The sequence below is a fragment of the Drosophila albomicans genome, chromosome 2L, assembly GCF_009650485.2.
Source record: "Drosophila albomicans strain 15112-1751.03 chromosome 2L, ASM965048v2, whole genome shotgun sequence".
Lineage (NCBI taxonomy): Eukaryota > Metazoa > Arthropoda > Insecta > Diptera > Drosophilidae > Drosophila > Drosophila albomicans.
This window is the reverse complement of record NC_047628.2, coordinates 26,578,663-26,599,705: the sequence shown is the minus strand read 5'-3', so window position 1 is coordinate 26,599,705 and position 21,043 is coordinate 26,578,663. Positions and strand designations below refer to the sequence as shown.

At 34.8% G+C, this 21,043-nt stretch overlaps 1 protein-coding gene across 3 annotated transcripts in view; it reads right to left on the bottom strand.

Annotated features, from left to right (window-relative positions):
- Positions 1-864: 864 nt before the first annotated feature.
- Positions 865-21,043, bottom strand: part of LOC117563904 (leucine-rich repeat and calponin homology domain-containing protein) — a 34,917-nt gene continuing 14,738 nt past the window's right edge. Inside the window, exons 2-8 of one of the 3 annotated variants that reach the window (XM_034242467.2) lie at positions 8,981-9,498; positions 6,982-7,628; positions 6,269-6,908; positions 6,072-6,209; positions 5,022-5,099; positions 3,660-4,733; positions 865-1,910 (exon numbers count right to left, since the gene is read on the bottom strand). In XM_034242467.2, coding sequence (XP_034098358.1) covers positions 1,692-1,910; positions 3,660-4,733; positions 5,022-5,099; positions 6,072-6,209; positions 6,269-6,908; positions 6,982-7,628; positions 8,981-9,498 — 3,314 coding nt within the window. In that variant the 3' untranslated portion in view covers positions 865-1,691. Of the gene's footprint in view, positions 1,911-2,062; positions 4,734-5,021; positions 5,100-6,071; positions 6,210-6,268; positions 6,909-6,981; positions 7,629-8,980; positions 9,499-21,043 lie in introns of those variants that run through there. The other 2 variants (XM_034242466.2, XM_034242465.2) reach the window with 2 other exon arrangements.

Here is a 21,043-nt window from a genome sequence, read left to right as displayed (position 1 = left end):
GATATCAACAAATTTGTAAGAGTTATTCTTCAATTAAAGTTGTTTTACTAATTTAAATTTTCGATATTGCCTAGAATTATAATCGAGAGATATACTTTATGCTATATCTCGATAATAGAAATAAATTTGAAAAATAAAACAGTTTCTACTCTTACAAATTTGTTACTATTCTTAGTTAATATATTTTTGTCGGTTAGTTATGAATTTGTGAGTCTTTTAAAGAAAAAATCTTTATCTCGATTATAAGTCTAAATAAGTAAAACGAAACGTACAATCGAAAATTGAAATAAATTAGAAAAAGAACTAGTTTCATTTAAAGGCTAACTCTTAATTTTTCCTTAGTTAATATATTTTTGTCGGTTAGTTATGAATTTGCAAATCCTTCAAACAGAACATCTTTATCTCGATTATAATTCTAAATAAATAAAAAGAAACTCACTTTCAAATATATAAACAGATTAGAAAAGAACTAGTTTCATTTAAAGGCTAACTCTTACAAATTTGTTGCCATCCTTAGTTAATATATTTTTGTCGGTTAGTTATGAATTTGCGAGTCCTTGCCAGCGGCAACAATAAATTTCATCAATTGCTTGCGTAGCGCATTATGCAAATTTCGAAACTATGTGAAGGCAAGAAACTTTTCTTTTCCTGTGGCTTTTCTTACAATTTTTTGCACAGCTGCTGCTGCCTGTCGAAGTAAAAAAACGGCGTAGGCAGCAAATGAAAATCCTTGGCAAAGTCGTCTAAAAAAACAGAGGAAAAATGAGAGACAAATTGCAAGAGGGCGCTAGTTTGTTTTTCTTAGCACATGTGCAACAATTTCTTTCTGAGGGGGTGACAAACTTTGAAAAGGAAACAAAAGTCGCATCATACGTTTGACAATTTCATTTTTATTTGATATAATCGAAGACTTACAATATTTAATGCATATATATTTCGCTTCGTATTCGGTATATAAATGTTTTGGCGCGTAGAAAAATGTGAAGTTTTTCCCACAGGCTAAATACTAGTTTAGGGACTAAGCTACATAATCAATTATAGTATAAATACTCGTATATGGTATATTATATGACAAAATGGTATATAATGTGTGTTGTACGTACTAAAAATATGTGTAGATTGATCGCTTCATACTTAAAACAGTATTTTCATATTCACTTTACGTTGATGTCTATCGAATTTTGGCCAAATTGTATGAGTGTATGGGTGTATGTATGGGATAGCTAAAAGTACAATTATAACAGAAACAAATGGCTGGATGTTAACATACAGTTTGAGATGCAGTGCTCGCACAACCCAGTCTATGTAATTAACTAATACATAATATGACAAATTTAATAAATACTTTTCTCTTTTTCCTTGTGACTCGTAACTCAAATTCGTTGGTATTGAATGTGTGTGTTTGTTTGTGTTGTTTTGGTTTCATTGTGTTTGTGTGTGTGTATGTGTATTTACATAAATAAATAAACTACATGCCTAAATGAAGTTTTAACAAAGCAAATGACATAGCTAAAAGTAACTTGTCTACAAATACAACAAAATAAATGTGTGGGCCAACTTGTTTAACTTGTTCACAACATTCTGTGCAGGAAACCCTCGATATAAGTAGTTTAGCAAGTATTATCCATTTGGTTCACGTTCCTTCTTCCTTGCTGCATTCCTCTCTCTCGCTCTCTCTCTCTCTCTCAATTCTAGACTAGAGGTGTGGGTGACAGTGTGGCACGTGTTGTTCTGGTCGGTGATTTGGTTGGTGTGGCTGCCCCGCTGCTGTTGCCACTGCCACTGCCGCTGCCATTGTTGCTGCTGGCCACCAAGCCACTGCCATGCAATCGAAAGAGTTCACCCACCGTGATGGACACCTGGACAGCTCCTTTGCCCTCTAGCACATCGGCAGCGCAGCAAATTAGATTCTGTGTATCAAATAGAATAGATGAAAGACATTATTAATAATGCAGAGTGAAGAAAATTCAACTAGTTTACAACTGTCAACAGTTTGACAGTCACTGTCACAAGTGCCTTCGATACGTGTCATGACTTAGCCCAGTACAGTGACTCTCAAACTGTACAGCAAAGAAAATTACGTTTTCAGCCAACTTTTTGTTTGATATATAGTATTTACGCATATATATTTCTTTGATTCTCATATATGTATATATATAGTGTTTGTTTGTTCTTTGTGCTTACAATAAATGCAACAGTTTTTTTTTTTCGTTTTGGTTTCAATGACTGGGCCGCATTTTTAGCATTATTATTTTGTGCTCTTCTCTTACAATAAATGCAACTTTGCTTGTTGTTTGGCTCATAATAAATATGTTATGTATGTAGATTCAATATTTTGATTGTTTTTCATTTCGGTTTACAGTGTCGAAAAGTTTTTAAGTATTATATTAGGGCATAAATATCTGGTCTTTCATGTTTAAATGTTGTTTATAAAAATTAATGATCTATGCGAACTAAGGTGTATTTTGTATATTTTTAATGCATTTCTTATAGGTCTGCCTGAATGTTGTTTTCTCAATTTTGTTAGACAAAATATAAATATGTGTGTGTATACATATATGATTATTCATTTTCGTATTTTTCGACTCGTTTCTCGTTTTAAGTACAATACATAAATGCGATGTTTCTTGTAGAAATTTGATTAGCTTTGTCGTCGAGAATTCATTAAGTACTTATGCAGCATATTAATATACATTTGAATATAGACTTAGGTAAATTAAATATGTATGTTATATTGTATGTTAGGAATGTAATTTCTCAGTTAATTTCATAATACATGGTTTTTTTGTTTTTATAGTCATTGCAAAAAAGAAGCACTCGGTTTCACACTCAGTTTTGTTTCAATTAGTATAAATTATATATAACCTTTTTGTTTTTTAGTCATGAAATATTGCTTTAGAGATGTGTGCGATGAATGTGTGTATATATATATATTATATAGCTGATTAGGACTGCCAACTATCGTCGCAAGTCAAAGGCACTATTTTTGTGAATTGGTTTTTCTTTTTAGTTGTGTGTTTGTGCGTTGAGAAGAACTTTGCTTAAAAATGTATTTTGTGCGCTATTGAAGAGAATGGATTTGTTATCTAGAATTGTTTATAGCTATAAACTATTTTGTTTGTGTCCCTGCCTCAGTTAAAACCGTACAACGCTCTTTTGCCTGTTCACCTTGCTTAACAACTAAACTCTTTCACTGGTAACTGGTTAACTTTCTCTCTCTCACTTTCCTTTCTTTCACTAGCACAAAATGGAACTCAAATCAAGTCAATATATGTATGTATATAGTATGTTATATAGTTCGTTGTAACTTAATAGTGAATAATGAATGATTTTTATGAATATATAGGGGAATATGTTTCTTAGTCTTTGGGTTGTTTTTTTTTTTTTTGTTGTTGTTGTATAAATGCCTCCAAAAATGTGTGTGCGAAAAGACTACAGCTAAAGCCTAGGGTATAATACAATTGTTGATAGCAGCCTCAAAAGAACTCACTACTAGAGTTAAATAATGTGTTTATCGATTAGTATAAGCGGCAATAAAAGCTGCAAATACAAAATAAAAACTATTGGCAATACATAAAGGCAGTAAAAGCTAATGGGAACTATGATTATTGTTGTTGTTGTTGTTGTCGCCATTGCTAGCCGGGCAATGGGAAGAAGACAAGCCACAAAAATGTGGCAATGAAGACGCAGGATAATATAATTGTCAGCGTGTGTGAATCGTGTTTAAGCAACAAAGTTCCAGCTTCATGTTGCTTTAGCTTCTCCAGTTTTGGCTGCTGCTGTTGATGATGTTGCGATTGCTCGTCCAGGCGACAAATGCTAAACACCTCCAGCTTCGGTTTCTGTTCGAAGAATTCAATTCGCTTCGCCAGCGGTTTAACCACATTCAAAGATGTTTCCAGTTGTTGTTGATGTTGCTGCTGCTGCAGTTGTTGTTGCTGCTGCTGCTGTTGTTGCTGCTGCTTCTCGTCTATCAGCTGATAGTGTCCTGCCGGTCCAGCGGCGGCCACATCGTGCTCATGCTCAATGATTGTCTGCAGCGTGCGATGCGTGTTGTTGTTCAATTGAAAACTATGCTGGCCATGCGGACTGATCAAATTCTGTTTGATCTTCTCGAATGTCTTTTGCTTCGCTGTGCGCAACAATTGCCCCACTGTGCCCAGTTGTTGACGTTGCTGTTGATGGTATTGCTGTGGCTCATAGAGCCAACTCTTGATAGTTGTTGCTGCTACTGTTGTTGCATCATCAGACATATGCGCTTCCTTGCCATTGATAAACTCACAATTCTCATACAATACATTTTCTACTTGCTGCTGCATCTGTTCTGGCTGTTTGGTGCAGGAGGAGTTTTGTGCATTTACTTTGTGTATTTGCTCTGGCTCAAAATGTTGCGCCACATGCAAATTTGGTTGCGGCTGCTGCTGTTGCTGCAATTGTTGCAACTTCAGCTGCAACTCTTCCTGCTGCTGCAGGTAGCGCATATGCTGATGATGTGGATTCGCATCGAGGGCAATCAGTGCGGCAACTGTGCGCAGCAAAGCCACCGCATTTGGCACTTGGCCATTGGCCAACGTGTTATCAACGTTGTTGTTGTTACTGTTGCTGTTACTACTGTTGCTGTCGCTGCCGTTGACATACACATCAGCATCATAGTCATCGTCAGCGCGTTGCTGCTCGCTGCTGCCGTTGCTGCTTTGTTGTGGCACAACATCTGCACAGGAGCAAATCAACTCCTGCAACCAACACCAATAACAGATTTTTATGCATCATTCATCAATGTAGTGTATGTATGGGGAAGGGGGGAAGGGAAGGGGTAAATGGCAAATGGGTTCATGGGTCACTTACAAACTAATTACTACGATAAAACAGTCTACGATAAGCAAAGGCGGGAAAGCTTAAGCATTTTCAAAATTGTTCCACAACCGTTTTGATATTGTTTAAAGTATTCTCAATTGACTCGACTCGACTCGTATTTAACTAGGATCAACTTAAACTTAGGGTAATATATCACGTATACGCACCTCATCCACGCCAATGCGACGACACGCCTCCAAGAAGTTATCCACATTGCGTCGACAGCGCGCCATCGAAAGTTTGTTCTAAAAGCAAAAGGGAATTAGATTAATTGAACTTTAGATATAATAATTTAGAGCGTAGCAAAGAGAACATTTGTGGTGCTTGGCAATATAAATTCATTTCTATAATCGTTTATATTTTTCTTGATGATTTCAAAAGTTGTTGTGAGTTAAAATAAACTAATTAAGTCAATAGAATATACTTTGTACTTCTTTAAGAAGCAATTCGTCTTCTCAAAACTAAATTTGATAAATTTAAATAGTATAAATGAGTTTCAATTTATAAACATTATGTGTGTGTATTAAAAATTATCAGTTAGTCAATTTACTATTTATTACTACATCTTGATGGTATAAGTTACTGATGCACAAGAGTTCAAAGAAATTTTATCCTGCTCTAGAATTCCAATTGTGGTTTAATAACACATGAAATCAAAATGAAATATTGCCTGAATTCAAATAGTATCAATCGGTTCTATAAACAAATTATTTTAAATATGAAACATTTAGAAAGAACTCTTCTGCTTTTCATAGTAACAAGTAAGATTAATGTTAGTTTAATCATAAAATTCATTAATGAATCAATAACTGATAATTCTATACTTTATTCGAGCGTTTATTTTATTATTATTTTATTGAAATAACGAAAAAATTCATTATTGCAATGAGTTGAGTCAGAGCGACTAAGGCCTACATACTATAAAGCGCTTATCAAAGCACCTAATCTATCTCAATTATATACTAAATTTAATAAGCATAGATGGGTTAGAAAGTTTGTAACAATTTTCATTAAACAAGGTTGAATTAATAATGCTGCCTTTATGGTTAAAAAGAACGAATAATTCATTTAAATCATGATTTGGTTACTCTTCTACAAATAAAGCGCTTATATATTAGACATATATTCCGACCTTGTCACATTTCTAATTCAAATCGTTCCATTTCTTTTTTAGACTGCCTTGAACCACAGTTTTCTTGCTTCGTCTTAGAACTCACCACACCCGGCGATGGCACATGGATGCTGGCCACAGAGCGCGGTCGCACATAGTTGGCCAAATGGCACAGAATGACGCCATCCGTCAGAGCCGATGCAATGTCCTCTGGGAGCGTCATCTTCAGACGCGTCTCAATGATCTGCAAGCAAAAAGATGTTAACAAATGACAAAACAGAATGTGATTTAAAATATATTTACGCTGCGCAGCTGTGACATGAGTTCGGTTTCTTCGCGCTGTCGATCGAATTCACGTCGCATGGTGAAGCTCAACTTCTCAGCAGGAATATCATGATTCCAGGTGACGGTGCGATGTGTTTTCACTGTGCCCATTTTACTTGTGGCACTCACAGGTGACTTGATGACACTGCTCGAGGCAGCCGACGAACCATTGGACGAATTAAATTTGCCATTGCTTCCATTACTATTATTGTTGGTGAGCACGGCACCGAGGCCATTCTTCATGGGACTGTGAGGCTTGACATAGCCCAAACAATTGGCAGCGTTGTTGGCTTCTGGCGAGGATGTGGGTGAGGATGCTGATGACTTCATCAGCTCGGTGTTGCGTGACGGTATCACTTTTTGTATGGGTTTCTTTGGTATGACAACATCATCGATGCCATTGCCGATGCTTTGGCCATTGCCATTGCTGTTGCTGTTGCTATTTCCATTGTGGCCATTGCTGCTCGGCTGTTTCATAATGGACTTGGGCAACGTGGTGACCGTTGAGCCGTTGGTCAAACGTGGCAGCTGCTCCTCGTCATTGGCATTGGCATGCTTCTGCTTGTAGACGCTGTTGATTTCCTGATTTCGCTGCTGTTTCAACGCTTCCTTGTACTCCCTGCAAGGCAAGAAAAGAAGGTAAATTAGAATTGAAAATGAAAAACAATTAAATTTTAATGAAATTCATTTACTTGTAGGTCTGTATGTTGTTCAGACTCTTGTTGAGCTTGCCATTGCTGCCGTGCACACTGCGCTCCTGATGATCCAGCATCAGATCCTCATCCTGATCCGGCGACGAGCTGTTGCTGTTGTTGCTCGAGCTATTCGAATGCGCATAGCTCAGATGCTCCGACGAGGCACGCTTGCAAGGGGAAGCAAGTGGGGAAATTCCCGCACTCAGCGTCAAACTCTCATCCACAATTGTGCTGGTGCTCGACGTCAACGATGCATCCATCAAATCCGCGCTCAGCGGCAACTGTTGCTGTTGTTGCTGCTGCTGTTGAGTGTTGCTGCTGCTGCTCCCACTTGAAGTCAATGCTCGTGGCAACGTGGCACAATGCAGTGGCGAATCAGTTTTCGATTTTCCGGGCGCATCGTGCGACCAACGTTTGTCCAATCCATCGCTTGTGCTGTAGCCTGAATCGATTTGATGTCGCGCGGCGTGACGTTGACTCGATGATGACGTCGTCTCGAGCATGTTGCCACTGGAATTGTGACGTGGTGCACGTCGCAGCGTCGTGTAGCCATCGTAATTGCCGCCAGCACGCGCCCCCTTCTCCTCCCGCGTCGCCTGCGTCTCCAGAAACTTGAACACGTGCACCAAACCACGCATGCAGAGCTACAACAAAAAGGCATCAATTGAGGATTAGTGACAGCTTCGAATTGTGCATCAAGGTAAGCACTAATGAATTATTATTTATAGTTATTTGTCTACATCTATTTTTAAAAGACGAAAGTAGAGTTTCCGAAATGCATCTATCAAATTTTTCGGGTTTTTGTGGCATTCTTCAAGGCATTTTATTACAATCTCCATTTTTCTGTTGTCTGATTTCTAATTTGGTATTTGAAATAACTTATATCATGGTTGGCTAAAGTTTATAGGAAACTTTTAATAGCACTCTTCTTTAAATATGCTTCAATGAAAATTTGTTATAAAAATCAATCATGATAGTAATATGAAAGTATTTAAATTTGTTTTTGATGTTGGGTACAATCGTTTAGTTAATTCTAGCAAGAAATAGGAAAACGTACATGCAATCATAACTATAGTCTTTATGATTCCTTTGAAAATTTGGTTGCGATCAGATAACAATTGAATAAGTTATTTAAATAATAGTTTTGTATGGAGAAAAACTTTAATCCAATGGCATCTTACTTGCTTTGGTTCACAATCTAGTAAATTTTGCACTCTGTGGTATATTTTGAATGGAGTACTATATCAATATACCAAATGTAGTCTTTTGTATATTTTGATCACTTTTGTGGTATATTGTTATGGTATATTTTAATTAACATTAACATTAATACTGTTTTTCTGTTATTCTCACAGCTTTTGTTACTTGTTATTCTTAGTTTTCGAATATTTATTTTCCTATATAATCAATTTGTACATTTAGAAGGATGGTAGAAGGAAACTATCTAAATCTGATAATGAGGCAAGGAAAAATAAACCCCAAACTATTTTTGCATTCGTAACAATTTAGTAATGAAACATTCCTAGTTCGTTACTGGGACTCATTTATATCAATTTTATTTGGCATTTGCTATCAGATATCAATCTAAATTTCAAGGTACAGCATTCTAAAATAATCCCAAATCTACTCTTGCAGTTGTAAGAATGTATTTTTACACACATAAACTGAATGTAATTGAAAACTTCTTGTCACAGCCAATAGACATTTGATCTGCAGCCAAACTAGATTGATTTCTTCACAAGTCACTGCATGCTGTAAAATGATCACATTACACTCAAACAAACAAGATGCTTGCTTGGTAAACTGAGCACCAATAACAATATATTACAATGTAATTGTAGAGAAAATAATAGGAAAGCAACGTTGAAATATGACGACATGAGTTGAGCTATTTTTGCTGCACTTCAAGTTGATAGCTTATCTTATCTAGTCTGGTTAGCCTGGTCAACGTTTTACTGTTTTTTTTATCACAACTATTGTCTGCCTTTGTACTTACGCTAGCGGGGGGCGCAGTTAATGGATTGTTCTCCAGCTGCAGTTCGACCAAAGTGCTCATGTGTCTGATCTCCAGTGGCAGACTGGCGATGCGATTGTTGCTCACATCCAGCGAAACCAGACTCAAGCAGGTGATCTCCCTGGGCAGATACAAAAGTTGATTGCTTCGCAACGAAAGCGATCGCAGTGTGCGAAGTTCCCCGAGACGCACAGGTAAAGCAGACAATTGATTGTATGAGGCATCGAGATCGGTTAAGGTTTGATCCAAGCGTCCCAGCTCATCGGGCAGTGTGGCCAAGCGATTGTTGGAGACAAGCAGCACTTGCAGTGGCAGGAAGCAGATTTCGCGTGGCAATGAGCTCAGCTGATTGCTACGAAGATCCAAATACGTCAGCGAGGACAGCTGCTTCACCGACTCCGGTATGCTGCGTATGGCATTGTGATAGAGCAGCAATGTTTCCAGAAACGCAAACGTTGTGATCTCCTCGGGCAGCTCACAGAATCTATTTCGGGACAGATCTGTAAAACAGAGAGAACAAACTGTGACATTAATTGGGGAACCAAAACGCACCCCTGCTTTGTATTCTTTCTTTCTTTTGGGGGAGAGAGTAAATACATTTGTGTACTATATATGTGGAGCGGCTTACTCCCGCCTTGGGGCGTTTCATTTGCCACGCACACTGGAGCGCATGACCTCAATCTGCTCGGCAATTGCCCGGTGGAGCAAGTGGGAACAAGCGCCGTGGAATGGGCAATTAATTTACTAAATGAATTTGCATGCAAAATGAGCGCAAACAACAAAACGAGGGAGCCACTAAAGAGTGTGCCCCAAAAGCAGACAATGTGGCCGGCAAGCGGTTAAGCGGCAACGCAAAAAAAACCGAGTGAGGAAGCTTCAGTCAAGTGTGATTGACTGTGAGATACCCGGTGCTTATTGAAAGCAAAACCAAATTTATACTGAAATGTGCGATAAAGTATACTTGGCATAACAATATACCACAACATTGAAAATATGCCATAGAGTAGAAAATATACCACCTATAAGATAAGGTATATTTGGTATTACAATATACCAAAACATTTAAAATATACTATAGAGTAGAAAATATACCGCATATACAATAAAGTATAGTTGGTTCAAGAATATACCGCAACATTCAAAATATGCCATATAATTGAAATATACTCAATTAATATACCGAATTTATATAGTGAAATATACGATAAAGTATATTCGGTATAACAATATACCACAACATTCAAAATATGTCATAGAGTAGAAAATATACCTCCAATAAGATAAGAAATATTTGGTATTACAATATACAATAATATTCAAAATATACTATATTGTAGAAAATATACCGCAAATACAGTAAAGTATATTTGGTATGAGAATATACCACAACATTCAAAATATACTAAAGAATAGAAAATATACCAGATATACGATAGGGTATATTCGGTATAACAATCTTCCGCAACATCCAAAACTTGCCATATTATTGAAATATACTCAATTAATATACCAAATTTATACTGAAATATACGATAAGGTATATTTGGTATAACAATATACCGCAACATTCAAAATATACCATAAAGTACAAAATATCACATATACGATAAGGTATATTTGGTATAACAATATACCATAGAGTAGCAAATATACCAGATTACTTAAATAATTTATAAGTTTTATATCTAACAAGTTTTGAGGCTGTAGTTATTTTTCCTATTTTATTTTTCTTCTGACTCTTTCGTACATTTCCTCCTTCCTGGCACAAACTTATAATACCCTTTTTTCCTATGATGGGCGGGTATAAAAATTATACTCTTGCTGCTACAATAGTGCAAACAATTGGAGTAAACTGAGAGTGGGAATGGGAATGCGAATGGGCAATGGGAAAAACAAGAGGAAAATGGGCAACTACGTGTTTAGGTGCAGCATCATAAAATTATGTAATTCAAGTGCCATAAACAGTCGAGTGGGAGCTGCAAGCCACTCTAATTTGAGCAAGTGGAGGAATGCTCAAGCAAACAATGAAGCAAACAAAATAAAGGTTTACTAGGATACATATTTATAGAATGCCAAGAAAGTTGGCTAAAGCTAAAACTAACAAACAATTCTTTAAAGGTCGTTGGAGTTGCAAATGATCAAGGTTGCAAAAGTAAACTAAATTAACACAGCATAATAATTTAACTACTATGTGAAATTAATTACAGTTCCCACCTTTGGGAGCAATTGTCCGAATTTGCTTAAACAAATAAAGCATGTGCTTAAACCTCAACCTAAACACATTGACTCTAGAGAATAGTTCGGAATATAATTGAAAAATTATGTGAGAAGTAACTATTTAAATGTTAGTTGAATGTAAAAAATGTAGTTTTCAGAATTATGGAATTAAATTTGATAACCAAAATAGTTAAATGAAATTTTATTGACAAAGTTTGCGTAAAGTTTGTAGTTTTGTAGAAATAAACTAGATCAACAAAAACAAAACGAAATATAGTAATAATCAAAATGATTGTCAAAAATAAATGATTGTTACTATTATTGAATTATGTTGTAGTCTATCTTCCTTACTTTTAAATCATTTCTATACACAGTTTTTATTTCTAGTTGGTGTGACCAAACCACATCAAATTTATCACAGAAAAAACACCTATTGAATAAAAGAAAGCCTAACTAAAACGTAGATTTAACTTTTTTACTATTAACATGTATTTCAATATTTTCAAAATAACTTAATATATTTTGATATTAAAATAATTTGTTTATAGTAAAAAAGATAAAACTACTTTTTAGTTAGTCTTTCTATTCTATTTCTTCAATAAATGCTCCAAAATCAAAAGCTATTCTCTTTACGAACTCTTTCAGAAAGAAACCTTGTTGAATTTTATTATATCAACCTTACAAATGTTTTTAGTTTAGTCAAGTAATTAAAAGTAGTTGAGAGCCTATAAAACAGGCGCTCATAAAAAGTTCTGCTGGCGATGCTATCAACAAAAGAGTTTTGGGCAACTAAATGGAGTTTGAATTTCGATAGAGTAGCCGAGTTAAGAGTGTTCGATTGAACTAGTTCGCGATTGGAACCACTTTGGAACCACTCGGTTCGGCAAATTGCAAATATTCATTAGACACTCGACTCGAGTCTTATGCAACACACACGCTGAAAACCAGAAGTAAAAGCGTGTATTTCAAAAAGCCCCAATCGCAATCCATCAGCGAGTCGCCACTTGAAGACTTCACTCGCGAGGCACTCACAACAGCAACAGCAACAACAACAGCAACTCGGAACATTAAAACTGGCTGACGACAGCCGTTGTTTGTTGTTGTTGTTGGGATTTACGCACACATTCAGTGACTCCTCAACCTACGTCAAGTGAAGATTGCTTTATGTTTTCTCGGTGCAACAAAAAAACGTTGTCGCATATGGGGTGCGGCTTGTGTAGATTCTCGCTATGGCTTCGCATTAGTTGGAAGTTCCGTCTTTCCCTCCTCCATCCCCTCCTAAATCCCCCCCTTTGATATACAAAAGGAACAAAGTCAGACAAAGGCAACGCTTAAGATGGCAATGGCTGCATTTGCCTGACTGCTTGTTGCTTTTTGTTTGCTGCTGTTGCATTTTATGTGTGTGTGCTGCACCCACAGGTTGAATAAACTTTTGCCTGGCAACAGGATGTGTCAAGGACTTCATTATCAACCCTCGAGGCAGGCAAGTTATCAGTTTCAATGCAGACAAACTCTTTTTTTTTCTATTGCGGAAATTGGATTCTCGCAGCAGCATCCGAGCACAGAGACATGGGCTAAAACAACTAACTGGGCCACAGACTTTGTTTTATGCCCCGGGCAAGGCACTTCTCTATCTCTTTCTCTCTCTCTCTCTATCTCTCTCTGGGGCTTTGATTTGGCTGCTGGCCAACAACGCAATGCGCCACAAAACAATTCGCAAAAAAATGAAACGTGTAAAATAAATCACAATTTTATGCACACACTTTTTTGTTGTTGAGTGTCTGACGCGACAAACAAAATTCGAAATTGGATCGCTAAGAAAGAGAGAGAGAGAGAGAGAGCGAGAGAGCAATATAGAGTAACCACACCTGCGCAGCCACAGAGCTCATAAATATTGCATAGTTGCCACAGAGTGAGGCAAACGGCAATTACCCCGAATTACTCATATACACACAAGACACAAGGGTGCAGCTCAGGATAAAGCCACACGCAAAGGACAGACTAGAAAGGGAGGGGAGAGACGGGGGAGACACTCTTTTAAGGGGCGTCAACGGAAGCAACAAAAAATTAAATTGATGGCGCCACATTCCGCACTCCACTCAATACACACACACACACACAGTTTATATGTCGCAAGGGGGTCTCTCAATTTGGAACTACTCCGTCACTACTCCCTGTCTGTCCCCTACCCCCAGGCAGTTTCTTGCTGTGGCTATTGATGGATTTATTGAAATTAATTCACTCAATTTTATTGCTTTCGCTGTTGACGCGACGCACGCTTCGCATTATGATTCATAATGCTACACAAAATATAAAAAAAAAAGAGAGAAACAATGAAGGGCCACATGCCAAGTTTCCCGTTGCTCAGTCGTAACCTTTTAAGGCGCATTCGCCAAGTGACTTGCCTAATAGATAAGGCCAAGAATTGCATATGGTCACATCCAGCAATTAGTCTAAATAAGGCGAGCTATCAGAGTATTGAACCGATGATGAATGTAGTTGAGGTAAACCTAACAAAGTGACTGAAATTCCAGCTAGTTCATTTAACTTCCTTTGTGGCTTAACTGTAGGAAACTTATTGAACACAGCTGTCTGCACAGCTCTCTACACAGAGAGAAATGACGAGCTAACAATTAGAATAGAAATCATTATATTAAAGATTATTCATCCCACAATAAATATGAAAATATATATTGTGTTCTGTAGTCAATTTAAACATAGTTTCATTCATTAATTAGAATTAAAAAAAAACATATATAATTTAAGTATGGAAAAACTAAAATTGTTCTCAAACTATTGACTTTGTTTAGAAATTTATTTGTTGTATTCCATTTCTAACTATACAGATAGAAAAATTAATTTAAGAATAGATTTTTTGGCAATTTCTTCTAACTACTCAGAGGGAAAAATTGCGTAGAATAACAATAATTAAATTTCAATCATTCAATTCGAATTTAAAAATTAATAGAGAATGTAGTTTTACCAATTATAAATTTTAAAAATATATTCTTGAACTAATACTTTTTTCTGATCCTAAAAATATATCATTTTAAGAATAGCAAATCTAGAACTATATTTTATTTAAGAATGTATTTGTTGACTTTAATTTTATATTTGTTTTGGGTTTGATTCAAGATTTGTAACTTAAATGTAAAAGGTTTTTATCTCTGAGAAAAGACAGCATAAATCTATAAATTATTCTCTGTTTATTAGTGAGAGGTTCGTTGCAGATTACAAAAGCAGTGCATCTCATTGGAGATTTTATAAAAACTAAATGAAAAAGACAAGAGTCAGCTGTCTATTTATAATATAAACACAATGATAATTAGGTTAATTTGTTTCAACGAAGCGTAAAGAGCTTGTAGCTTTTACATTTCGAACCGGTTCAGCAGTGGTTCAGAAACGTTTCGTATATAATCCGATTTGCTTTCAGAAGAAATTTCCGTTGAAGCTTGCAAATCGGTTTAGCAGCATATTAAGCACAACATCGCTGATGTCTGTTGTTTTCAACTATCCTTGAACCGGTTTAGCATAAATAGAAAAACGGTTCAGTGACCTAATTCAAGCCATAGTAATTTACTACATCCTTGAACCGGCTTAGAATGAATATGACTTAATTGAAGCTGCAATTTACTACAACTATCTATAAATGAATGTTTTATTTGCAAGTTTATAGTCAAGATTATGAATTGTATTTATTACATTTCAACATTCGACAAAGAAATCAACTGACAACAGTTTTCTTTAAGGCTCTTGTCAATGTTCTATACGAGAGCTTTGGACTCATTGCTTATCTCAGCGTTAAATTGAATTGCAAATACGCAGCTGAGAATACACACACACACACACACACACACACACACATATGCTCTTCAATCGCAACAACAACAACTTCATCATCAATAATTCCCGCTTCGATATTTCATGAAAGAAATCGCTGCAATTGAAGCCCAGCCCCTTTTTCTCTTTTTTCTTCCCCCGCTGTTTCCACTTAGCTGCCACTCAACACATTCTCTCTCTGTTTATTTAGTGCTCTGCAATTTCTCGCATATTTCCCATTTAATCAAAATGTAAACTTAAAAAGCAACTACAACAGCAACAACAACATTTTGTTTGCCTACATTAAACAACTAACAAAGTAAATATTTAAACAATTGAGGCATATCCGATAGCAATCGTTGCTTTGCGTTGTTTTGCTGTTGTGGATGATGAATTTTCCCCAGTTTCGTTGCGAGTGGCTTTTCCGCTTAGCCAGCAGCATTTTCCAGCCAACAAACTGGAACAGCTGTGCCAAGTTTACAATTTTCCATAGGCAAACAAACACACAAAAACACAACGGCTGGCAAATGTCTGGCGCGCTTTTAATTCGTTGTTGTTGTTGTTAGTTTTGTAGTTGCTATTATTATTCTTGTTATTGTTTTTGTTGTTATTTTTGTTGTTGTTGTTGTGGCTATTGCCCTTAATTTATTTGCAGTCGCTGTAAGCTGATACCAGCTGCTGTAGCTCAAGTCTCTCGTTGAGCAGTTCTAATGTTTATGCGATGAACACAAAAGTTCAAGATTAATGGCAAATGTTATCTTTCTATCAATAAATGCTGACATTACTATTTGTCATGATTGCGAGTAAACGTCTAAATGAAGCTATTCATAATTCATAATTCAAAATAAGTATTTTTATTATCAGTAATCTTTTGAATAATAAATTCAACTTTTCGTTTTACGACTTACATATTAATGAGCTTTCTTTACATGATTAGAATTATGATTAATAAATCTCTGATGCTATAAATGTTTTTCAATTAGCAAACTAAATACTTTTATTATCAGTATTGGTTTACTTAATGAATTTGAATGGCGCATGAATTACTACATTTAAAAGTTGCTTACACGATTATTTGTCATAATTAAAATCAAACATTCACATTTAATCTCTGTCAAGTACAAAAAGCTGGACAGAATTGTCTTTTGCTTATCAGTTTTATTAGTAAGAAGCTTAAATATTTATAATTCAGATTGAAAAGTTGAATTTATTAACTAAAAAAAAGATTGAAAAGCTGAATTCATTAACTTTTCAATCTGAATTATAAACAATTAAGCTTAATCTTAATTTTTTACTGCATTTCCAAGTAGTTTTCTTAAGCCTTTGGCTCATAAATGTTTAACGAGCAATATAAATTATTGTTGGCAGCTCCCATTTTATTTTCAGCTTTTATTGATTGCGAAATTCATCAATTTCATCGCATAAACGTAATTGTTTTGTGCCAAAGAGGCGAGTGTGTGTGTGTGTCAGAGAAGCTGGGTCCAGTGATTTGAGATATTCAAAAAAAAATTGGTGCCCATTGCTTTAAATCGTTTGCCCATGTTTGCCCAGGAAAAATTTTTTTTTGCCCACCCTTAGTTTCGAAATTATGAAAAATTTTTTTTTTTCGAAAATTCAAAAATTTTTTTTTTCAAAATTTTTTTGCGGAAATCGCTTTAAAATCGTTTGCCCATGTTTGCCCATCTTTTAGTTTTTCGAAAAAATTTTTCGTTTTCGAAATTTTGAATTTTGAAAAATTTTGACATTTTTTCGGAATGAATGACTCAAATTCGATCGCCCACACCTCGAAATTATGAATACTAAAGCTCTACAACGGTAGCCTCAAGTGTTTTCAAGTCTGCCCATATCTCAGAATTTCAAAATTTTGCCGAATTACAAAAATTTTCATACTTTTTTGATTTCAGCCTATGGCCCATACAAATTCATCGTTTACCCAATTTTCAAAGTCTCAAATTTTTGCCAAATTTCAAAATTTTTAAAATTTTTTTGACTTTTTCAGACTGCCCATTCGCTATTTTCGTTTGCCCACCCTTTAGAATTTCGAAATTTTGCCGAATTTCAAAAATTTTCATACTTTTTTGATTTCAGCCTATGGCCCATACAAATTCATCGTTTACCCAATTTTCAAAGTCTCAAATTTTTGCCAAATTTCAAAATTTTTCAAATTTTTTTGACTTTTTCAGACTGCCCATTCGCTATTTTCGTTTGCCCACCCTTTAGAATTTCGAAATTTTGCCGAATTTCAAAAATTTTCATACTTTTTTGATTTCAGCCTATGGCCCATACAAATTCATCGTTTACCCAATTTTCAAAGTCTCAAATTTTGCCAAATTTCAAAATTTTTCAAATTTTTTTGACTTTTTCAGACTGCCCATTCGCTATTTTTGTTTGCCCACCCTTTAGAATTTCAAAATTTTGCCTAATTTAAAAAATTTTCATACTTTTTTGATTTCAGCCTATGGCCCATACAAATTCATCGTTTGCCCAACTTTCAAAGTCTCAAATTTTTGCCAAATTTCAAAATTTTTCAAATTTTTTTGACTTTTTCAGACTGCCCATTCGCTATTTTCGTTTGCCCACCCTTTAGAATTTCGAAATTTTGCCGAATTCCAAAAATTTTCATACTTTTTTGATTTCAGCCTATGGCCCATACAAATTCATCGTTTACCCAATTTTCAAAGTCTCAAATTTTTGCCAAATTTCAAAATTTTTCAAATTTTTTTGACTTTTTCAGACTGCCCATTCGCTATTTTCGTTTGCCCACCCTTTAGAATTTCGAAATTTTGCCGAATTTCAAAAATTTTCATACTTTTTTGATTTCAGCCTATGGCCCATACAAATTCATCGTTTGCCCAATTTTCAAAGTCTCAAATTTTTGCCAAATTTCAAAATTTTTCAAATTTTTTTGACTTTTTCAGACTGCCCATTCGCTATTTTTGTTTGCCCACCCTTTAGAATTTCAAAATTTTGCTTAATTTAAAAAATTTTCATACTTTTTTGATTTCAGCCTATGGCCCATACAAATTCATCGTTTGCCCAACTTTCAAAGTCTCAAATTTTTGCCAAATTTCAAAATTTTTCAAATTTTTTTGACTTTTTCAGACTGCCCATTCGCTATTTTCGTTTGCCCACCCTTTAGAATTTCGAAATTTTGCCGAATTCCAAAAATTTTCATACTTTTTTGATTTCAGCCTATGGCCCATACAAATTCATCGTTTACCCCAATTTTCAAAGTCTCAAATTTTTGCCAAATTTCAAAATTTTTCAAATTTTTTTGACTTTTTCAGACTGCCCATTCGCTATTTTCGTTTGCCCACCCTTTAGAATTTCGAAATTTTGCCGAATTTCAAAAATTTTCATACTTTTTTGATTTCAGCCTATGGCCCATACAAATTCATCGTTTACCCAATTTTCAAAGTCTCAAATTTTTGCCAAATTTCAAAATTTTTCAAATTTTTTTGACTTTTTCAGACTGCCCATTCGCTATTTTGTTTGCCCACCCTTTAGAATTTCAAAATTTTGCTTAATTTAAAAAATTTTCATACTTTTTTGATTTCAGCCTATGGCCCATACAAATTCATCGTTTGCCCAACTTTCAAAGTCTCAAATTTTTGCCAAATTTCAAAATTTTTCAAATTTTTTTGACTTTTTCAGACTGCCCATTTGCTATTTTCGTTTGCCCACCCTTTAGAATTTCAAAATTTTGCTTAATTTAAAAAATTTTCATACTTTTTTGATTTCAGCCTATGGCCCATACAAATTCATCGTTTGCCCAACTTTCAAAGTCTCAAATTTTTGCCAAATTTCAAAATTTTTCAAATTTTTTTGACTTTTTCAGACTGCCCATTCGCTATTTTCGTTTGCCCACCCTTTAGAATTTCAAAATTTTGCTTAATTTAAAAAATTTTCATACTTTTTTGATTTCAGCCTATGGCCCATACAAATTCATCGTTTGCCCAATTTTCAAAGTCTCAAATTTTTGCCAAATTTCAAAATTTTTCAAATTTTTTTGACTTTTTCAGACTGCCCATTCGCTATTTTCGTTTGCCCACCCTTTAGAATTTCGAAATTTTGCCGAATTCCAAAAATTTTCATACTTTTTTGATTTCAGCCTATGGCCCATACAAATTCATCGTTTACCCAATTTTCAAAGTCTCAAATTTTTGCCAAATTTCAAAATTTTTCAAATTTTTTTGACTTTTTCAGACTGCCCATTCGCTATTTTTGTTTGCCCACCCTTTAGAATTTCAAAATTTTGCTTAATTTAAAAAATTTTCATACTTTTTTGATTTCAGCCTATGGCCCATACAAATTCATCGTTTGCCCAACTTTCAAAGTCTCAAATTTTTGCCAAATTTCAAAATTTTTCAAATTTTTTTGACTTTTTCAGACTGCCCATTCGCTATTTTCGTTTGCCCACCCTTTAGAATTTCGAAATTTTGCCGAATTCCAAAAATTTTCATACTTTTTTGATTTCAGCCTATGGCCCATACAAATTCATCGTTTACCCAATTTTCAAAGTCTCAAATTTTTGCCAAATTTCAAAATTTTTCAAATTTTTTTGACTTTTTCAGACTGCCCATTCGCTATTTTCGTTTGCCCACCCTTTAGAATTTCGAAATTTTGCCGAATTTCAAAAATTTTCATACTTTTTTGATTTCAGCCTATGGCCCATACAAATTCATCGTTTACCCAATTTTCAAAGTCTCAAATTTTTGCCAAATTTCAAAATTTTTCAAATTTTTTTGACTTTTTCAGACTGCCCATTCGCTATTTTTGTTTGCCCACCCTTTAGAATTTCAAAATTTTGCTTAATTTAAAAAATTTTCATACTTTTTTGATTTCAGCCTATGGCCCATACAAATTCATCGTTTGCCCAACTTTCAAAGTCTCAAATTTTTGCCAAATTTCAAAATTTTTCAAATTTTTTTGACTTTTTCAGACTGCCCATTCGCTATTTTCGTTTGCCCACCCTTTAGAATTTCAAAATTTTGCCGAATTTAAAAAATTTTCATACTTTTTTGATTTCAGCCTATGGCCCATACAAATTCATCGTTTGCCCAATTTTCAAAGTCTCAAATTTTTGCCAAATTTCAAAATTTTTCAAATTTTTTTGACTTTTTCAGACTGCCCATTCGCTATTTTTGTTTGCCCACCCTTTAGAATTTCAAAATTTTGCTTAATTTAAAAAATTTTCATACTTTTTTGATTTCAGCCTATGGCCCATACAAATTCATCGTTTGCCCAACTTTCAAAGTCTCAAATTTTTGCCAAATTTCAAAATTTTTCAAATTTTTTTGACTTTTTCAGACTGCCCATTCGCTATTTTCGTTTGCCCACCCTTTAGAATTTCGAAATTTTGCCGAATTCCAAAAATTTTCATACTTTTTTGATTTCAGCCTATGGCCCATACAAATTCATCGTTTACCCAATTTTCAAAGTCTCAAATTTTTGCCAAATTTCAAAATTTTTCAAATTTTTTTGACTTTTTCAGACTGCCCATTCGCTATTTTCGTTTGCCCACCCTTTAGAATTTCAAAATTTTGCCGAATTTAAAAAATTTTCATACTTTTTTGATTTCAGCCTATGGCCCATACAAATTCATCGTTTGCCCAATTTTCAAAGTCTCAAATTTTTGCCAAATTTCAAAATTTTTCAAATTTTTTTGACTTTTTCAGACTGCCCATTCGCTATTTTCGTTTGCCCACCCTTTAGAATTTCAAAATTTTGCCGAATTTAAAAAATTTTCATACTTTTTTGATTTCAGCCTATGGCCCATACAAATTCATCGTTTACCCAATTTTCAAAGTCTCAAATTTTTGCCAAATTTCAAAATTTTTCAAATTTTTTTGACTTTTTCAGACTGCCCATTCGCTATTTTTGTTTGCCCACCCTTTAGAATTTCAAAATTTTGCTTAATTTAAAAAATTTTCATACTTTTTTGATTTCAGCCTATGGCCCATACAAATTCATCGTTTGCCCAACTTTCAAAGTCTCAAATTTTTGCCA